At 35.3% G+C, this 20365-nt stretch overlaps 1 protein-coding gene across 6 annotated transcripts in view; it reads left to right on the forward strand.

The window, feature by feature from the left end:
* HLTF (helicase like transcription factor) overlaps nucleotides 1–20365 on the forward strand; it is a 58980-nt gene that overhangs the window by 35388 nt on the left and 3227 nt on the right. For 3 of the 6 annotated variants that reach the window (XM_029214513.1, XM_029214511.1, XM_029214510.1), the window contains 10 exons: nucleotides 2869–3012; nucleotides 4414–4552; nucleotides 5191–5326; nucleotides 7490–7669; nucleotides 12436–12560; nucleotides 13038–13228; nucleotides 14531–14656; nucleotides 14970–15082; nucleotides 15481–15661; nucleotides 19003–19083. In XM_029214513.1, the coding sequence (XP_029070346.1) occupies nucleotides 2869–3012; nucleotides 4414–4552; nucleotides 5191–5326; nucleotides 7490–7669; nucleotides 12436–12560; nucleotides 13038–13228; nucleotides 14531–14656; nucleotides 14970–15082; nucleotides 15481–15661; nucleotides 19003–19083 (1416 nt within the window). The remainder of the gene's footprint in view (nucleotides 1–2868; nucleotides 3013–4413; nucleotides 4553–5190; nucleotides 5327–7489; nucleotides 7670–12435; nucleotides 12561–13037; nucleotides 13229–14530; nucleotides 14657–14969; nucleotides 15083–15480; nucleotides 15662–19002; nucleotides 19084–20365) is intronic. The other 3 variants (XM_029214514.1, XM_029214515.1, XM_029214512.1) reach the window with 1 other exon arrangement.

Genomic DNA, 20365 nt, shown 5'->3' on the forward strand with positions numbered 1-20365 from the left:
TATTTATTATTTTTTTTAATTACACTGTCTTCTCATTAGTGTCATTTTTCCTCTTAGGACCAGGATGAGTTTTAGTTCTTTCTTGCTCTTTTTTTTTTTTTATTCCAACAAAGCTATGCTATTTCTTTTGATGTGTGGTCCATTGCTGGAAAGACAGTACATGGGTACTTGAATAGCAGTTTCAGGGTGAGGTTTACAAGTATTAATGGAGGTATAAACAAAAGAACAGTGACTTTTTAACTGCTTGGGGCCATGGATATGTATTTTTAAAATCGGTAATTAGTATGTCATTATAATTTTATATTTGGAAAAAACCCAAAAGTTTAGTATATAAACTTAAGAAAGGAAACCTTGGCAAAATCATGCCTACTGAGGTTATGGAAAAACTGACTTGGAAAGGAATGAGTGATGGTTGAGCATATAGGGATAAGAATTAGAATTTTGCAATCTCTCGACAAGCTGCTCTCTTCCAAGCCCCCCGGTAACATAACCTAGCACCGTAATAAACAAGCTAGAAGTACCTTATCTTCCCTTCTTTGTCTTCAAACATGGGAAAGAATCCAGGTAAAGGAGGAAGATACCAATCCCACTTACACCACATAATTTTTCTGGATATTCAGACAGATTATTTATCCTCCCAATGGAAAATTAAATAATAACACCTGTTTCATTCTCACAGACACACACACACACAACCTAGCACAGTGACTAGAAACTCAGTACTATAATTCTCTTTCTCCAAAAAAGTTAATTTTCTTTTATGTCAAGTCTGATATTCTGTTTCATTTCAAGGTAACCCGTTGATTCAGTTTTCTCTTACTGTACTCTTTCTCCTTTCGTTTTCCACCAGATTTCTTGATAAGATTCTCTGCATTTTCACCTTTACTCTTTCATGTTTTATCCTCTTTTCTGTATTTTTGCCTTAACTGTTTCAGATTTCATTCTCTCTTTAGCCCACAGTAAGTCTGGTTTTTGCTCCCACCCTCCATAGAATCTCTTTTTGAAGGGCTTCAAAGACTTCATTGTTGCCATGTCCAGTGAGTTCCCTTTTTCTTTTCCTCTGCCCTGACTTTGTTTCCCTTTTATTACTTTTTGTTATGTGTTATTTTGTAAATCTTCAATCCTTTTGGTAAAGAGAGGGAATGAACATAAACTACAAATTAAAAAATTGATCTTGGGGCTTCCCTGGTGGTGCAGTGGTTGAGAGTCCGCCTGCTGATGTAGGGGACATGGGTTCGTGCCCCAGTCCAGGAAGATCCCACATGCCACAGAGCGGCTGGCCCCATGAGCCATGGCCACTGAGCCTGCGCGTCCGGGGCCTGTGCTCCGCAATGGGAGAGGCCACAACAGTGAGAGGCCTGCATATCGCAAAAAAAAAAAAAAAAAAATTGATCTTGTATTCATTCTTGAAACTTTTGATATTCTTTGGTCCCCTGCCCAAGATTTTGTTTGCTATCCCAATTTTCTGACCACTGTTTTTCTCTACCTCTTCCTTCCATGCTTCCTATGTAGTCTGCCTTTTTTTCACTTAAAGCTTTTTTTTTTGTATTATGAAAATTTGTAATGAGATCTCCATTAGTCATCTAGATTCAAGAATCAAAAGTTTACCACATTTGCTTTATTTTTTTCTTTGCTGGAATATTTAAAATCATATCTCAGACATCATGTCTTATCTCCCAATGAAGTATAAGCTGTGCTCTTTAAGTATTGCTCTCTGCAGGCTCTTCCCCTAACCTGGTTTCCTCATTGTGTTTGTTCTCCTTAGAAAATCTTATTCATTCCTGTAGCTTCATGTACTGTCTACTGATAACTTTAAAGTCTGTATCTACACCTGCATTACAGGCCAGTATTTAAATTTTTGGAGTATATTTCTCTAGTCAGATATTCTATGGTGACCAAAAGTTTTAAATGTCTAAAATAATAATACTCATTATCTCTTTCTCATCTTTATGCCTGCTTTCCCTTCTTTTTTTAAACTTCTCTGTATCTTTATCACACAGTTCTAGTAGTTATTTTAAGTATCAGAGTCTTCTTTTGTCTTCTCCCTTTTCTTCATATCCCATATTTAATTAGTTCTCAAGTCCCATCAGTCACTGTCTTTCACACCAGTCCTTTCCATTCCGTTCTTACTTTTGCCAGTCTGGTATAGGTCTTCATCATCTTTTTCATTTTTCATCTGATAGTTTCCCAGCTGTGTCTCCTTAGTACCTTCTGTCTCTTTCTAATCTTTTTTTTTTTTTCCTGCTCAGAATCTCCCAGATCTACTGTTTTCTTGAGTTAAAAAAACCAAAGCAGACAAAAAAATTCTCAAGTTTTTAAAACTGATCATGTTGTCAAGGAGGACAGGGACCAGGTCTTGTTTTTCTCTTTAGCTGCACCACCTTTCTGGTTGATACCTGGCAAACAGTAGGCCTATAATAAATGAATGAAAGTAGATACTGTGCTTGAATCTCTACCTACATTCTTGAAAATATTGCCTACTGTTCTTTCAGTGTTTTATTTTGATAATATTAAGTCACTAAATGGAAGCATTAAAGACCCTTTTGTAAAATACTAAATTAAAAAAAACTTACTGTTTTAAAAAAGCTTGGTTGTTTTTTCCTTCTAAAAATGAAGCAGCTGCCCACTGGTAGGGACAGGCAAAATTTATATAATGTATTATTATTGTATATATGTCAGTTTCCCTGGCAATAAAATAACTAGTATTGTTATTATCATTGTTGTTTTAGTTTAGATTGCATGAAACTTGTTTTTATGCAATTTTAGTAGTTTGATTTGTGACACTACTGCCAAAACAGTACATTTTATACACATATTGAACCTGACACTAACCTACTTCTTATTAAAATATTTCTAATTTTCTTTTAGGACCAGTTTGGACAACATATAAAATCAGATGTGCACTTGAATTTTTATGTTTATTATGGTCCTGATCGTGTTAGAGACCCAGCCTTGCTTTCGAAACAGGATATTGTTTTGACTACATATAATATTTTAACTCATGACTATGGAGTAAGTATGTTGATACTCAGAGATTTTCGGAAGTTGAATTTAAGTAATTGCTTCAGGTTTCTAAAGTGTTCTAAAATTCAGGCTTTATACTCTTCCCTTAATATATAGGAAGTAAATAGGAAATTTTTTTTAATAAAATATTTTATTAAAATTTATTTTACCTATATCTTGTTACTTTTTAAAGTGTAGCTGCTGGAAAATGTAATATGACATACGTGGCTTGCATGACATTCCTATTCGACAGTGCTGCTCTAGACCCTTTTTCCAGAAGCATTCATGTGCATACATATCCACATAATTTTGTATATAATTTCAGGAACTGGTAGGAGTGCCCTAAATCCCATCCATGGGTTCTAGCCCCAAATTAAGGATCTCTAAATCAGGAGTTTCACAGGTTTCTTCAGGTGCAGCATTTACCACACTATGTGCACAGATTTACCATACTGTACAGATGGGGAAACTTGAGCATCATGCTGTCCTCACAGCCCAACAGCTGAGCCCAGGGACTTCATCTGCTGGGGTGTGGGGCTGCCTGGCCCTCCTGTACTGGTGTGGAGGGCTGGCACTGGGGGTCACCTTTTGGAGGGTGATGCTGCAGCTCTGCCTTTCTAGTCCCCCCAAGAGGAAATTGTTTTTGAATATTCTGCAAAAAAAAAAACAAAACAAGGTTTGACTTCCTTTAGATAATAATTTAGGAATATTTTATATTTAGAACACTTAAATTTTAAAATCTGAATTGTAATTAAGTGTATATAGCAATTTGCAAATGAATTCTTACTTTTTCTGATATTCTGGAATATTGTTTTCTGTCATAGTGATTTGATAATTGTTTATCTCAATTTAAAAATAAGCTTTTTTGTATCTGAAATTTGTTTCCCAGTTCATTTAGAATTCTAATTGTTGTTTGCCTATAATTCCGGTTAAGTTAAAATGTTTTCCAAAATACTTTACTATAAAAATTTTAGTCTTTAGGTAAGAACGTTAACTTTTACATAAAAGTAATTATGTTATATTCAAATAATTCTTTTTACTGACAATCTTTATATCATCATATGTTTGAATCTGAGGCAGAATAAGAATAGCTCAGTGTTTTGAACCAAGGTGTCATCAGAGAGCTAGATTACTTGGGTTTGAATGCTAGCTCTGCACTTCATAGCTGTGGTACTTTGAGCAACATACGTCACACCTTGGTGCTTCAATTTTCTCATCTGTAAAATAGGAGTAATAATACTTCACAAGTTCGTGAACATTTAATAATTTAATATATGTAGTGCTTAAAGCAGTACCTACCACATAGTAGGTGATGATATTAAAGAATAACAACTCATATTACTTGTTAAATTACATAAAGTATTATTTTACTTTCCTGTGTTTTTGATTCACATGAAACATTTATTTCAGACTAAAGCTGATAGTCCACTACATAGCATAAGGTGGCTAAGAGTGATCCTGGATGAAGGACATGCCATACGAAATCCAAATGCTCAGCAGACAAAAGCTGTACTTGATTTAGAAGCAGAAAGAAGATGGGTATTGACAGGTAATGATAAAAAATGAATTCCCAAATATGTATGGTTAAGTAAGTTATGAGGTAACTTTGTAAACTTCAAGTGGATATAAAGTCTCTCCCAAAAATCAATTATAGAAATCATTTAATAAAACATTTTGACTTTTTTTTATAGCTGCCCACGATTTGGCAATATTTGAATTATAGTTCATTTATGGAACAGTCACTATACTTATTTTTGAACTTTGGAACTCTAGACACTTTAATCCTCCAATTAGAATCTTGATTTCTCTACTTCCCATCATGGAGCTTGTTTGCTACTCATGAACCTGTACTGGAAGATGGGGACGAGAATATAAACTCAGATTAGTTTTTTTCTTCTTGCTAGTGCTGCTGATATAAAAATCAAATAAGCAAATGTTAAGGAGAAAGTTGAGTTTACGGGGTCTGTGGTCTTTTTGTTAGTATGGCAAGTGAGAGCTAAAAATCAGAGCCAGACTGTATTTTGAGATTGTGTATATGTTTAACAAAGGATTATACTCACAGCTTAATAGTGGGTGCGTTTAGAACAAAGTGCCCGTTTTCAAGTGTTGTCTCCGTTGATTGGGCCGGTGGATATTTTGATTGTGTATTCTGGCTATAGAGTTATAACAGTTTTCTGTTCTTTTTAGGCACTCCAATTCAGAATTCTTTAAAAGACTTGTGGTCTCTTCTTTCCTTCTTAAAACTTAAACCATTTCTTGATAGAGAATGGTGGCATAGAACAATACAGCGTCCTGTCACAATGGGAGATGAAGGTGGACTTAGGTAAGTAATTTCAGGACAACTGATTAATATTAGCTACAAATAATTGTTCACAGCTTGAAGCAGTTGCCACTTTCATTACTATTTTAACCTGACTGTTGGCTTTCCTCTCCAAAAAGTGTTTACGGCTTAATGTCTTTGACTGTCAAAAATCTGCTGATTCTTGTTTGGGGGGATAAATATTTCTACCTACCACTAAAAGGTTAACCTTCCTTTCCCCTGATTTTAGTCAGAACTGTGAAGGCAGAGCTATATGGTCTTTGTGTGTTGCTCTTACCCTCAAAACCACCATTAATAAATTAAGTAGTGACAGGAAAAACATTATATGCTCAGAGAATCCAATATGCACTAAATTTTCATAACTTATCTTGTATAGCAGTGGTCCCCAACCTTTTTGGCACCAGGGACCAGTTCGTGGAAGACAGTTTTTCCACTGACGGGGGTGGGGTGGGGGATGGTTTCGGGATGATTCAAGCACATTACGTTTATTGTGCACTTTATTTCTATTATCATTACATTGTAATATATAATGAAGTAATTATACAACTCACCATAATGCAGAATCAGTGGGAGCCCTGAGCTTGTTTTCCATCGCCAGTCGCTGATAGGGTTTTGATATGAGTCTGCAAGCAGTCGATTTATTGTGATCTCTGTGCAGTCAAACCTCTCTGCTAATGATACTCTGTATTTGCAGCCACTCCCCAGCACTAGCAACACCACCTCAGCTCCACCTCAGATCATCAGGCATTAGATTCTCATAAGGAGCATGCAACCTATACCCCTCGCAGGTGCAGTTCCCAGTAGGTTTCGTGCTCCTATGAGAATCTAATGCCGCTGCTGATCTGACAGGAGGCGGAGCTCAGGCGGTAATGCGAGCGATGGGGATCGGCTGTAAATACAGATGAAGCTTTGCTCGCTCATCTGCTGCCCACCTCCTGCTGTGCAGCCTGGTTCCTAACAGGCCACGGACAGGTACAGGTCCATGGCCTGGGGGTTGGGGACCCCTGTTGTATAGCTTTATATAGTGATAGCTGAATGCTGTGGTAATACAGTGGCAGTAACAAGAGTTTTACAAGACAGAAAGTTGTTTCTGGTGGAGATAGATAAAAACTCAACTTCTCATAAATATCAACTTGCTGATAGGCGTTTTGTAAGGTACTAGGCTAATGTTCAAATTTTTTGCCTGGATCAGTGGTTTTCAGACAGAGGGTTTAGGATTCATTAGCATTTTGTGAAATCATAAAGATGGCAGCTAGCATTATAGCTGTTCATTAAAGAAAATGAAATAGAGTAGAAGATTTAGGAAAATAGCAGAGTGCATCACACACAGTATTGTTTTGTGAAATGTTTGTTTCTGTTATATGTATATGTGTTTCTGTATGTTTGATGGATGGAGTAAAATATGTTTCTTACTGTGGGTTACAGTGAAAAAGATTCAAAAGCCACTAACCTAGTTTGCAGTACTGTCTACTTGATTCCTCAGAACCAACTATTTAAATTCTGATTTAAGAAATTGTATTTATATTTCAGTGTTAGGAAAAAATCTTTTTTTAAAGAGTTGCTTCCTTTTTTTTTCTGATATTGAGAAGATTGTAAAGGTTGTAGAATCTAGAAGGCATTTATCCCTCTTCTGAATTGTCACATCATGTTTTAATTTTTATTTTTGGCATTCATTACTTTATAAAAATTACTTATTTATGTACCTTGATTTTCATATTACTGGAGAAATTTTTTGAAGATAAGATCTTACTCATTTATGTATTTATGATGTTTAGTATAATGCTTTGCACTTAATAGCTACTTTTTAAGAATTTGAGTGTCAAACTTTGGGTGGTGTAGTTGACAGAATTGAGAAGGAAAAAGAGGGTTAGTGGTTAGAAAAACGGGGAGAAGAGCTTAAGAAAAATAAGGACAGGATAAAAGATTAAACTGTGACAGGTACTGAATTGAGGGCAAATTTAAATGTATTTTGTTACTATAATTTTCTCTTTGTAGAATATGTCTGTCATTATAAGAGTAGATAAGACCCCAAATAAGTGTTTTTTTTTTAAAAATCTTTACTAAGGTTATAGAACAGTAATAGATCAAGATATTCCTTTTCGTTCTCATTGAATTAACTTATGGAGAAATAAAAAGTTATGTGATTATTTCTTTTATTTTGATTAGGCGTTTACAGTCCCTAATTAAAAATATTACACTTAGAAGAACAAAGACAAGCAAAATTAGAGGAAAACCTGTTTTGGAGTTACCAGAACGTAAAGTATTTATTCAGCACATTACACTTTCAGATGAAGAGAGGAAGATTTACCAGTCTGTGAAAAATGAAGGCAGAGCTACTATTGGAAGGTATGGAGAAAGAAAGTCATTTTAGAAATTAGTTTTTATTTTCTTTGTTAACTTTAATTGAATAGCATTTTTTAGGTATGTTAGCAATAAAGTCTTATTAAGTGCACTGAAGTATAATTTGTTTTTTTAACTATTTACTTTTTAACAAATTAATAGTTGAAGTGAGTGAAATAATAATTCACCAGGTAAGTAATTCCTTAAGTTAGGAAAAAAGTTTACGTGAAATGGCAAGTCTTGGATTGCTAGTCAGAAGACCTTGCTTGCTTCTATTCCTGGTTCTGTGTCATGCGAGAAGATTAAAAACATTGAGAGAAGTATATCCAGAGAAGGACTAAAACTTGGGGAACGTTCCACATTAAAGACATAGGAAAATAAAGAGGAGCCACTGGAAGAGATTCTATCAAGGGGAGATGTATGAAGACAGTAGAGAAACTGTTACAGAATTCCAGTAAAGACTGTAATCAAGAAAGAATATATGGTCAGTAGTGTCACATAGCGCAGAGACTTAGTAAAGGCTATTTACAATAATTTGGTGATTCAGAAGTTACTGGTATAAACGCCCAGAATGGTTTCACTAGAATGATGAGATATGTAGCCAAATTGTAGGAGTAAAGGGATTGCAAAGAAGTAGCCAGCTGTAGGGGTAGACCATTTTTCATGAAGTTTGTCTTTAAAAGGAAGAAGACTGGTAGATAGGATTGACAATTGGCTGCTGGATCAATTTTTTGATGGTTTTATTTGTGTAATTGCTTTGAGAGGAAGAGAACATGGAAGAGACTACAGATAGAAAAGAGAATAAAACAAATTGATGGAGAAAAATAAAGCCTACTATGGAGGTAAATAATATCAAGAGTACAGTCAGTGAACTATGAGACAAGATATCTACAGAATAAGGCAGTGGGAAGTTGAGGAAGGTAGACTGGATTTTCAGCCATTGCAAAAAGTAAGGTTTTTCGAGTGGTAGACAGGCTCCACATGGGATTGGATCTATGTAAAAGTTAAATCAGTATGACTTTCCAACCACACATGGAAATCTGGAACTAGGAGCTGATGAAGTGTAGATTAAAGGTATTGGGGATTGGTAGGTGAGAAATTCTAGTCTAAGCAAGAGCATGTTTGATGTGAATGCATGAAGGAACCAGAATGAGTAGGAGACAAGTGAAGGCAGGACAGGGCTGAGAATATAGGGGAATCTTCAAAACATAAGAACTTCAGTGAGGTACAAAGCAGGTTTAATAGGAATTAGGAATATTAAGAAAGATTGTTCTAAGCAAGCGATTTCAGAGTTGAAAATCTTTGCAGTGGTGATTCAAATTTCCTTCATATTCATTCTTTCAACCAAAATTTATTAAGTGCCTGTGTGCCAGGCACTGTTGTACACATTGGGATACAGCAGAGTAAAGCAGACGAAAATCTCTACCCTCAAGGAGTTTATATTTCAGTGGGAGGTAACAGATGATTAAAAAATTAAGTTTTATGGAAAAAAAGTAAAGCGGAGAAAGGAGGTGAGGGAGCACTGAAGCTGTTTTTGTAGGGTATTCAGGGAAGATGATTTCACTGAGAAGGTGATATGTGGGAAAAGATTTAAAGGAGATTGGGGTTGGCGGGCATTTCTGGCAGAGGGGAACAGCAAGTGTAAAGGCCCTGAGTTGGGAGCATACCTGGGGAGCTTGAGCAACAGAGGCAAGTGTGGCTGGATAATATGGGCAAGGCGGAAAATAGTGATGATGTCAGAGAGCTGTTGGCGTGGGGGTGGGTGACAGTTATGTAAGGCATTGTGGCGTATTTGAAGAACTTCGGCTTTTACTGTTTATGAGATTTGGGAACCTTTGAAGGAAGGGTTTTGAACCACGAGTGACTTAATTTTACTTATATTTTTAAAGGATAACTGGCTGCTGTGTTAAGACTTACATTGTAGAGTCAAGGCATAAGTAGGGAGAACAGTGGCAAAAATCAAAGTAAGAGATGATGGTGTTTTTTTTTTTACTACAGTAGTAGTGATGAAGGGGGTGAGAAATGCCCGGATTCTGTTACATTTTGAAGGTAGAGCCAACAGAACTTGCTGATTGATATAGTATGGGGTGTGAGAGAGAGGAGTGAAAGATAACTGCAAGGTTTTTCACATGAGTGGCTAGAAGGATGGAATTGCCATTTGCAGAATAGGTCTATAGGGAGGAGCAGAGTTTTCTCAGGGAAGATGAGAAACTCAGCTTTGGGCACATTGATTGTGTGGTGCCTGTGTGATTTCCAAGTGGAGATGTCACATAGTCAGTTGGATATGAGATTAGAGTTCATGGGAATGCTCTCGGTTTGATATAAATTTGAAAGTCACCTGTGTGTAAATGGTACTTTTAGCCGGGAGACTGGATAAGATCACCAAGAGAGTGAATGAAGTTAGAGAAGAGTTCTAACAAGACAGGTGTAGCTGGTGAGGTAGGAGGAAACTTCTACTTCGGTATCTGGCACTCAAAAGAAATTTCTTAAACTGAAATATTCATTTTCAGTGTAAGAAGTGGTGCCAGGGAATAATTAGACTATTGGTAAATGTTATTCTGTTTGAAAAGGTTGAAAAAGAGTAACTTTATTGAAACTGTGTTCTCAGAGAAAAAATGTTATTTAAAAAATATCTTAATAGGTAGTACATTTACTAACATTTATTGAGCACTTACTACGTGTTATGCATTCATCTAAGAGCTTTATGTGTTTTAATTCACAACAATCCTATTAAGTCAGTACAGGGATTACCTACGTTTTACAGATGAAGGATCCGAGGCACAGAGCAGTTAGGTGACTTACACTGTGTCACACAGCTAATGAATGACAGAGGTGGTGTTTAAATTCAGGTAGTTTGGTTCTAGAATTTGTAAGTTCAATCTTTATATTGCCTATTCCTTGCATTCTTGAATACTGAGAAGCATTTGTTGCCATAATACTACTCTTACTAATAATACCAGCAGATATATATCATTTGCCATAGTCCAGCACTATTCTAAATGCTTTGCATATGCTAACTTTTTTAATACAACAGTCCTATGAGGTGTGTATTATACCACTGTTACAGCTGAGGAAGCTCAAGACACAGGTTGAGAAACCTGCCCAAGTTTTCACAGTTAAATTGACAGAGCCAGATTTTGAATTCAGACAGTCTAGCTCTAGAGTCTGTCCTCTTAACCATTAGGCTATATTTCTCCTATTGCATTAATACTTAAATACCAGATTGCCTTGGTGTATAATTTTTGGATCACCCATTGTTTCTTCAAAACCTGTATTGTCTTTGTTCTACTGTATTTTATATTGAATAGTTCCATGGGAAACCTTGATTTTTATTTTATTCTATTCTTTAAAGTCCAGCAATTTCACCAGGATCTCTGTTGATATTTTTATGGAACATGTGGTACCATTTAAATCTGTAGATTCCAGTCTTCCTACACCCCCTTTTGGGAAAGTTTTCTTAAATACTGTTTTCTGTTCCATTATTTTATTTCTCTCTGTGTATGCTGGATATTCTTTTTTTTCCATAGGTATCATTTTATTCTAATCATTTACATCTTTCTGTTTAATTTTGCTTTTCTCAATCCTGTTTCCTACAATCTTATGTTTTTATCAGTGGCTAGTCTCTTTTATGCTGGCTTCCCTGTGGCTTCCTCTGATAGTTTACTTTTCTCTTTCATACTTTTTAGCTGTACCAGTTCATCTTTGATCTCTGTTTTGTTTTGCCATAGCTTTTCAAGTTTTGTCTCTGCTTTAAGCTATTGGTGTTTTTTTTTGGCAGTACGCGGGCCTCTCACTGCTGTGGCCTCTCCCGTTGCAGAGCACAGGCTCCGGACGCGCAGGCTCAGCGGCCATGGCTCACGGGCCCAGCCACTCCGCAGCATGTGGGATCTTCCCGGACCGGGGCACGAACCCGTGTCCCCTGCATCGGCAGAGTTGAGGCAGACTCTCAACCACTGCGCCACCAGGGAAGCCCTATTGGTGTTTTCTTAGGAGGAACTGTTTTATTGAGTGGTGTTAAATCATGGTAGCATTCTTGGTCATAATTTTTATTTGCTCTATGGCAACATTTTTCTGGTGAGTTTTCTTTCACTGCCATTTGTTCTCTCCCTTGCTCTTTGCTGATTGTTACTCATATATGAATGTCTTGAGTTCTTTCTGGACTAGCTGTTTGCAAGAGATTCATATGAAGGGACAGGAGTCATAGCTGTATCCTCGACTGGCAGGAAATATATATTTAATTATGACTCAGGGTTACATGTGAGTTCTTTCAGATTTTACTTGTGCTCATAAAACAGAGATCAGAAGCTTTAGGGTTCCTTACAATACGGAATGCTGTGGTTATAGTCTTTTCTGAAAACACAGTAGGGCCATGTGTTTCCTTATTCAGCTTGCCTTCCCTCCGTCTTGGTATAAACTTGTCCAGGGGCGTTCAGGCCATGAGCCATGCACATAAGAGATGGTGATTTTCTCCTTAGGGCATGCTGTTTTGAAGAATTGTGCTCTGGCAGGTCTGCTTGAGATCTGCAGTCCTCTCTCAGTATCTTCCTTTTTGACTTCTACTGCAGTTGGCAGCCATTTCTCATATACTTTGCTTTATTGTTACAAATCTCTCCTGGTTTCATTAAAGATAGAGTTTACTTTTCTGTTTTGCATTCATGTTTTGAAGTGATTTCCAGGGAAGAAGAAAACAATGCCATTTTTGTTGCACTGTTTTAGAATAGGAAATATTATTGTTTAGAGGCCTTCATAATATTCAGTGTTTTTACTTCTAGGTATTTTAATGAAGGCACTGTCCTTGCACACTATGCAGATGTCCTGGGTCTTTTGCTTAGATTGCGGCAGATTTGTTGTCACACTCACCTTCTTACAAACGCAGTGTCTTCCACTAGTTCCTCAGGTAGGTAAATGTGATTGGTTTACACATCATATTTATTAGAGATATTTAAATCAGAATGAGAAATTTTTCATATGGCCTAAATTTAGTTTATTTGTCAACCAGACATTGATTTTAGAATAGGACTCAACTAGAAATATACTCAAGAACCTCTCAACAATGAAATGGAATATTAATGAGGTTTTCAAAGATTTCCAGTGATAGTCTTAGAAGAAAGGTTCAAATTGGATCAGCCTTTTATTCTATGGTAGTACCCGCAGATGGTGTTACAGTGATGTTTCTGTGTAAGGTATGTTATGTGGAGCTTCTGAATTTTTCTTAAAATTTCAAATTTAAATCTTGCTTTTTGCCTGTGATAAAAAATAAATAAATAAATAAATAAAAAGACTTAAGACTACCCAAGCAAAACTTTTCTCTATATAAGGAAGATTAAGATTGTCTAGTCATATTACAAGTCTTGCTCTGAAATTAATTTTTCAGCCTTTTCTCTAGGAAATGATACACCTGAAGAACTACGAAAGAAGTTAATAAGGAAGATGAAGTTAATTCTGAGCTCAGGTTCTGATGAAGAATGTGCAATTTGCTTGGATTCTTTAACGGTTCCTGTCATAACACATTGTGCACACGTCTTTTGTAAACCCTGCATTTGCCAGGTCATTCAGAATGAGCAGGTTAGTTTTATGCTGAATACAAATTCAGTGTTTGATGGAGTGGTGTTGCAGTGTTGAGTGTAATGAAAACCCAAGTCCAACAGAGACTATAAAGAGGTTGGCACTTGGATTTACTAGTGCACCTTTTATATATAGTTAATTTTATCAGTGTTTTAATAGATATGTTTCATTATAATTAAGCCCTTTTAATATAAAAATACATTTTTTGGAGGTATATTTCACACTCAATATTGTAGTTCTACTAACTCTTTAGATCATCTTTGTCTAAGAAATAGATTGATAATGTGAGACACAAAGGTAATTTAAAATTTTCTAGTAAAACAGATGAAGTTAATTCTTATAATGCATTTTTATTTATCCAGTATATCTAAAATATAAAAAATTAATGAGATACCTTACATGATTTTTTAAAACTTAAGTGTTCAAAATTCAGTGGTATTGTGCACTTAGAACACATCTCAATTTGTCTTTACCACATTTCAACAGCTTAATTGCCATGCATGGCTGTTGGCTACTATAGCTAGGTAGGTCTAGATTCATGTGAAGTGGAATAATCCTGTAAGCAATCCTTCTGAGGTATAATTTTTTAAAACATTTTTATTGAGATATAATATACATATAACGAAAAATGCACATCATGATTGTATAGCTCAGTGAATTATGAAGTAAACAAATCCATAACTACCACCCAGATCTTCCTGTGTTCCTTCCCAATCATTACTCTCTCCCTCCTCTCTAAAGGTAACTCTACTTTCCTGACTTCTAACATTGTTTTAGGTTCAGAATCTTTTTTATTGTAATGGTATTTGGTATGTAGTTATTTTAGGTATAATCTTATTAGTATGCCTTGGTACAAAATGGACACAACAGATAACTGCTTTGAATGAACCTGATAGGACTTATCAGATCTGGACTGGCTTTATAGGCTATTAAGAAGGAAATTATTCTTTCTTCTTCTAAAGAATAGTTCTATGCTATATTGTAATTAGGTTCAAGAAACTTATTCATGGTTTATTTGTCTGAAAATAGTATAATATTTATTGTTTCAAGCTCTTGCTGCTAGTCAAGATCACCTACTTTTGCTCTCTTTTTTACCAATCCCACTTACTACATTAGAACATTATATCTGCCTGGAGTTCAGCATGTACACATTTATCTCAAATGGATGAATCTAATAAAAGGTTTAATAAAATGCTGGCTATTAGGGAAATAGAATTTACCATGCCTTTTAAAGTTTTTAGGCAAATTTATATTTCTGTTCCTTTGTTAAGTGTCACTCGTACTTTGTTCTTTCTTATATAGCCACATGCTAAATGCCCTTTATGCAGAAATGATATACATGGAGACAATTTATTAGAATGTCCTCCAGAAGAATTGGCATGTGACACTGAGAAAAAGCCTAATATGGAATGGACATCCAGTTCGAAGGTAAATATACATGTGCAAATGTTTGAGCATTTGTTTTATGTTTATATAAAGAAATACCATATTTAGAAATAGTAATTCTGCTTTTAATCCTGTCATTTGAGTATTATACTCTGTTGGTGGTTACTGGCTTTTTGTTTCCTTCTGGTGGTGAATTTGAGAGATGAGAGAAAGCGTTCAGATGACAGTATTTTTTTAGTCTCAATTTTTAAGAAAATTGGTGGTCTTTTACATTTGTATTTTAGGGAGATAACATGGCAGGACCTTTCTCTTCCAAGTCAAAATGGAATCTAACGGGTATCCTAATTTTTTTCAGATTAACGCTCTAATGCATGCATTGATTGATTTAAGAAAGAAGAACCCCAACATAAAAAGTTTAGTTGTTTCTCAGTTTACAACATTTCTGTCTTTAATAGAAACACCACTCAGGTAAGTTCAACAGTGTTTCTCACTTGGAGCAAAAGGATTTTATATAAATGTTTTAATTTGGATAGCAAAAAATCATTATGTATGTTTTACCAGTTTTATTCATTTCATCTATCTAAAATAACAGTAACAATAAAGAATACTCCTGAGAACTTAGAATTTTAAAGATTAAGTCCTGAGTTCATAGGAAAAGGGTTGACTGCAGGGCCTGACATATTAGTAGATGATTAGTAAATATTTGTCAGCAGAAATGAAAGAATTGGTTGAATGAAAAGATTACAATTACTTAACATTTTTTTTTTTTTTTACATCTTTATTGGAGTATAATTGCTTTACAATGGTGTGTTAGTTTCTGCTTTTTCTAGTGTAGTGTTACTTGTCTCTTTTGTTCCCTCCATTAGAGCCTCTGGATTTGTGTTTACTCGTTTGGATGGTTCTATGGCCCAAAAGAAAAGAGTTGAATCAATTCAGTGTTTTCAAAACACTGAAGCAGGATCTCCAACTATAATGCTTCTATCCTTAAAAGCAGGTGGAGTTGGTTTGAATCTTTCTGCAGCTTCTCGAGTATTTTTAATGGATCCAGTAAGTAGTTTTGTAGACTTTTTGGTACGTTACTACTTCTTTAAAAAAATAAAAACAAAAAACTATTTGGTAAATACCTTTATAGTTGTAACTGATTGTGAAAATTCTTAGGCAAACTTTAGAAATAGACAATAACTTAGTAAAAGTGTTTCAAGGGCTTTCTCTTAAGTGCTTTACATATATCAACTGAAATTCTCACAGCATCTCTATGAGATGGATCTTGTTACTATCCCCATTTTACATGTGAGGAAACTGAAACATGGAGAAGTGAAATAGCTTGCCCTATCACACAGCTAGTGATATACAAATCAGGATCAGAGTCCATGTTTATAAGTATTATGCTGTGCTTTTCTACTGCTCTTCTATATACAGAATAAGTTTCTGTTAACTAATGCTTTAGGGAAGTGTTTTCATTGATTCGGCCCATGAATCAATGAGATCTTACTTTGTGTCAGGGAATCTTACTGGCACAGGGAATCTGGATATAAACAAGATAGACAAAGTAGCCACCATCATGGTGCTAATAGTCTCAGGCTTTAACGTGCATAAGAATTAGGAAATGCAATTTGACCTCTGTCTTCAGATTTAGGAGTTCTTGGATGAGACCCAGGAAACTGCATTTTTATACAGACCATAGGTGATTTTAGGTGCACGTGGTCCAGCATCACAGTTTTAGAAACAAGTACCATTAATGGAATGCTTTGGGTAAACTTTAATGTCTAACACAGTGTAATTACTGTGCGCAATACAGGTCTAGGGGTAGAGTGGGAGTTAAAATTCACTCTGAACTTGACACATCAAACTGTGTGACTTAGAGTTGCATCCGCACAGGAGCACTTTTTTTCTGATTGCACAAAGGGGCTTTTTGGACTGGAAGCACTCTGAGCTAATTCAGTTTCTAATTTGCATTGGGCACTGTTTGGGCTGGAGGTAACCCTGTGCTGTTTCTGTGCATTCACAGATCTAAGGTTTGTGGTTTTAGCTTGCTGCCTGAAACTCAGAAAATTCATAACAAATAAATTTTACTAAGATACAAATTTTGAGTTATTCTGGTTAGGCTATCTAGTTGAAGCATGTACCTGTTACCAAGGCTTTTCTTCCTCACCTGAGGGTAACCTTTCCAGTAATATTAAAACCAGAGCCATACTTAGGCATTCATGGGTTTCATGTTAATGCCATCGGGGTGGCAGTGGTCTGTCGTATTTTCTTGCCTTAGTTCTGTGGATGAAGTTTTAAATCTTTGCTAGAGTTTTAGTATTATGGTTATTATAAAAAATATGCATTGTAACTGCAAGTTAAGTTACATGTTAGCTAACCAGATGATAATTCTAGAAGCTGATTTTTGGAACAGATTCCCAAATTATTATTTTTTGGTTATAATCTTAGTACTTCATAAGGAAGAGGTTGTTAATACAAAATACAGTAATTTAATTAGTATTGTAAAGTTGACCAGAGACTAAACTCTTTAACAGTTATACTTTTAGAAAACTTACAGAATGTTTTAGCAGTTTCATATAGTAAGTTGGTTGTTTTTCATAGAACATTTCAAGTTTTCAGATATTGTTTCTAACTTTAAAACAAAAGCCAGGTCCTAGAAAAATAAGATTCAGTATAAAAAAAAAAACAGCATTGCTTATGAAGATTTTTACCTCTTTGTCGAGTATTATATAAATGTTAAGATTTATTTGTATTTTGATGTTTCATTGTGAGCTTATTTTTTTCATTATGAGCTTTTGATAAAGTTAATTGCTTCCTTCATCGCTACATAAGAGAATGGGAGCTATCAGTTTTACATTATCATAAAGTAAATTTTATTATACATTTAGTCATACTTGATGTATACTGCCGTCTCACCATGAGGTTCCTAGACAAAAGACAGCAGAGAGGAACGTTTTATCTGAGCTCTTAGTATAATGGTTTCAAAATGGGTCCAATTGTAAAATACAAAATATTCACAGAATATGACTGTCAGTTTTAGAAACTCATAAGGTAAATAAGTCCTTTAAATCTAACTTTTATACCGAAAAACAATCCCCAAATCAAATTATAGCAAGTTAAGAGTAAAATCTCCTTTTCTCTCGATCTCAAGGGAACTTTATTAAAAAATTTTTTTTTGGCTGCGTTGGGTCTTCGTTGCTGTGCGTGGGCTTTTTCTAGTTGCTGCCCACGGGGGCCACTCTTCACTGCAGTGTGCGGGCCACTCGCTGCAGTGGCCTCTCCTGCTGCAGAGCAGAGTCTCCAGGCATGTGGGCCTCAGTAGTTGTGGCTCGCGGGCTCTAGAGCGCAGGCTCAGTAGTTATGGCACACGGGCTTTGTTGCTCCGCAGCATGTGGGATCTTCCTGGACCAGGGATCAAACCCGTGTCCCCTGCATTGGCAAGCAGGGGGAAGTCCCTCAAGGGAACTTTAAAAAGAAGAAAATAACTGCCTAAGTTGTACTATAAACTTGTCATCTCCATATTAATTTATGATTTTGTTTCTATTTTCAGTTGGTACTTTGCTGTATAAATGTTCCTTTTCTCCAAAACACCCTGTTTTCAGCTTCAAGAGTCATCCCATAGTTTAGTTTAAAACTTAATGATCCCCTACCCTGACAATTCATGTTATTTCAAAACCACTTGACTCCTATCTTTCTAGGCTGAAGAGCTCTGTATCTTTTTTGCTTATCTTCTCTTTTCAGTGCTTCATTGTTTTATTCTTCACCTTAAGACAGTCCCTGTGATAATGCCAATGTTAGTTAGCTAATGTTACTTTTTTAGTTCAAAATAGATACTGAAAATTGTATGGCAGAGTCTTAAATAATTTTTAGGACTTCTCATTACTCCTGAAATCTTTTTTTGTGCTTTTGTAAATAATGAAAGGAGGAAAATGTAAGAGAAGAACCAAACACCAGCAGAAAGGGAGAAAACTTTTTCATAAATGGACTCAATTACCTATCTTTTCTGATGTAAATTAATTTAAGAGAGCGTATAAACTTCCTCTGTTAAGCAGACATAGTTTGATTGTAAAATGGGTGTGGGTGGGGGATGAGAAAGATATTATTTGATAAATCAGCAATCATTTATACTGTGTGCTTTCTAGGTATCAGGCCCTGAATTAGATACTAGAAGCGGTGTAGTGAAATGACAGGGGAGAGAATACCTGCCTATCATAGTAGTGATTGGGGGAGGTAGTCAGGGGCTGTGTGGAAATTTTCGTCCCCAGAGCATTTATAATGTCACTATCTGAATTCATTCAGAAAGGTTTCAGTTAGTAAAAGGTGAATGAATAATACTGCAACAAAAGAACTTGTGCAAAACACTCACAGATCAGGGTGGTAATTATTCAACTCATGTTCTTAAGGCCTGGAATCCAGCTGCTGAAGATCAGTGCTTTGACAGATGCCATAGACTTGGCCAGAAGCAAGAAGTTATTATCACGAAAGTGAGTTTTTAAGACATCTATTTTAAATAAGGTTTTCAAAATTATACAAATAATGCGTGAATATATTGTAAAAGATTGAAATAGAAGTATGCAAACTATGAAGATCATCTTTATTCTGTTTAGAAGGAAGCTACCATCAGTAGTTTAACATGCTAGTCAAAGTTTTTCTGTTTACATTCATACTTACGTATATGTGTAAATTTCAAAAAATTGTTTAAGATAAATGGGATCATACTTTATTATTTTGCAGTCTTTGTTTTTTCCCCCTGAACAGTATATGTTGGAGACTACCCTGTAAGAACATACAGATCAAACTTATTATTATTCTGTCATGGTAGACAGGCAACATAATTACATCTAATTTATTTAACCAGTTCAATTTTTGCTAATAAAAACACTCCTTATTACACTCCTGTAATGAGCATTATGTGCATCTTTGTGCATATGTACAAGTACAGTATTTCTTCAGGATAGGTTAAGAAAACTAGAATTCTGGATTTAGAATCTTATAACTGTCAAGTTGTTTTCAAAATAGGCTTTATGATATATGAGAATGATGTAAATTTATGCTTATAAGATGGTCAAAAAGTGACCTTCTAATACTCATTTACCTAAGACCTTTAGCATATTTGACATATCTCTTGTTAATTTTTTTTCTGTGAACTGCTTGCATCTTTTGCCCAGTTTTCATAAAGTACAAATACAGTTTTATAGTATAAAGTACTTCTTTATAAATTCTGATTTTAAATGTTTTATGTATGTTGGAATTTTTTTATTCCAGGCTCTTGCTTATCTTTGAACTTTATGTGCTTTTTGTCATGAAAAAGTTCAGAAATTTTTATCATTTAAAACATATCAGCCTTTTTCTTTGTATCTTATGGATTTTGAGGTCCTTCTTAGAACAGAAGGCTTTATCTTCAAACTTTAAGAATGAATCCCCTGTAAATTATGTAAACTGGGAGTAGTGTTTTACAAAAGTGTCAATAAAAATTGCCGTACTGAAAATTTGGAGAGAAAAAAAAGAATCTCCTGTGCTTCTGATTCTTTTGAAATATTTTACCTTTTGTTTATGATTCATGATATGGATCTAACTTTTTTCAGATGAAAAATCATTTGCTCCATTACCATTTTTTTTTGAAAAGTCCATCGTTTTTTTCTACTGATTTGAAATGTCACTTTATCATAAACTAATTCATGGGTCTCTTTCTGGACTCTGTTCTGTTCCACTGATCTCTTTTCCTATTCCCAGGACAATATTTCTTTAATAATTACTGTGGTTTTA

The sequence above is a fragment of the Monodon monoceros genome, unplaced genomic scaffold (genome assembly GCF_005190385.1).
Source record: "Monodon monoceros isolate NGI ecotype Baffin Bay Population unplaced genomic scaffold, NGI_Narwhal_1 Super_Scaffold_11, whole genome shotgun sequence".
NCBI classification, from domain to species: domain Eukaryota; kingdom Metazoa; phylum Chordata; class Mammalia; order Artiodactyla; family Monodontidae; genus Monodon; species Monodon monoceros.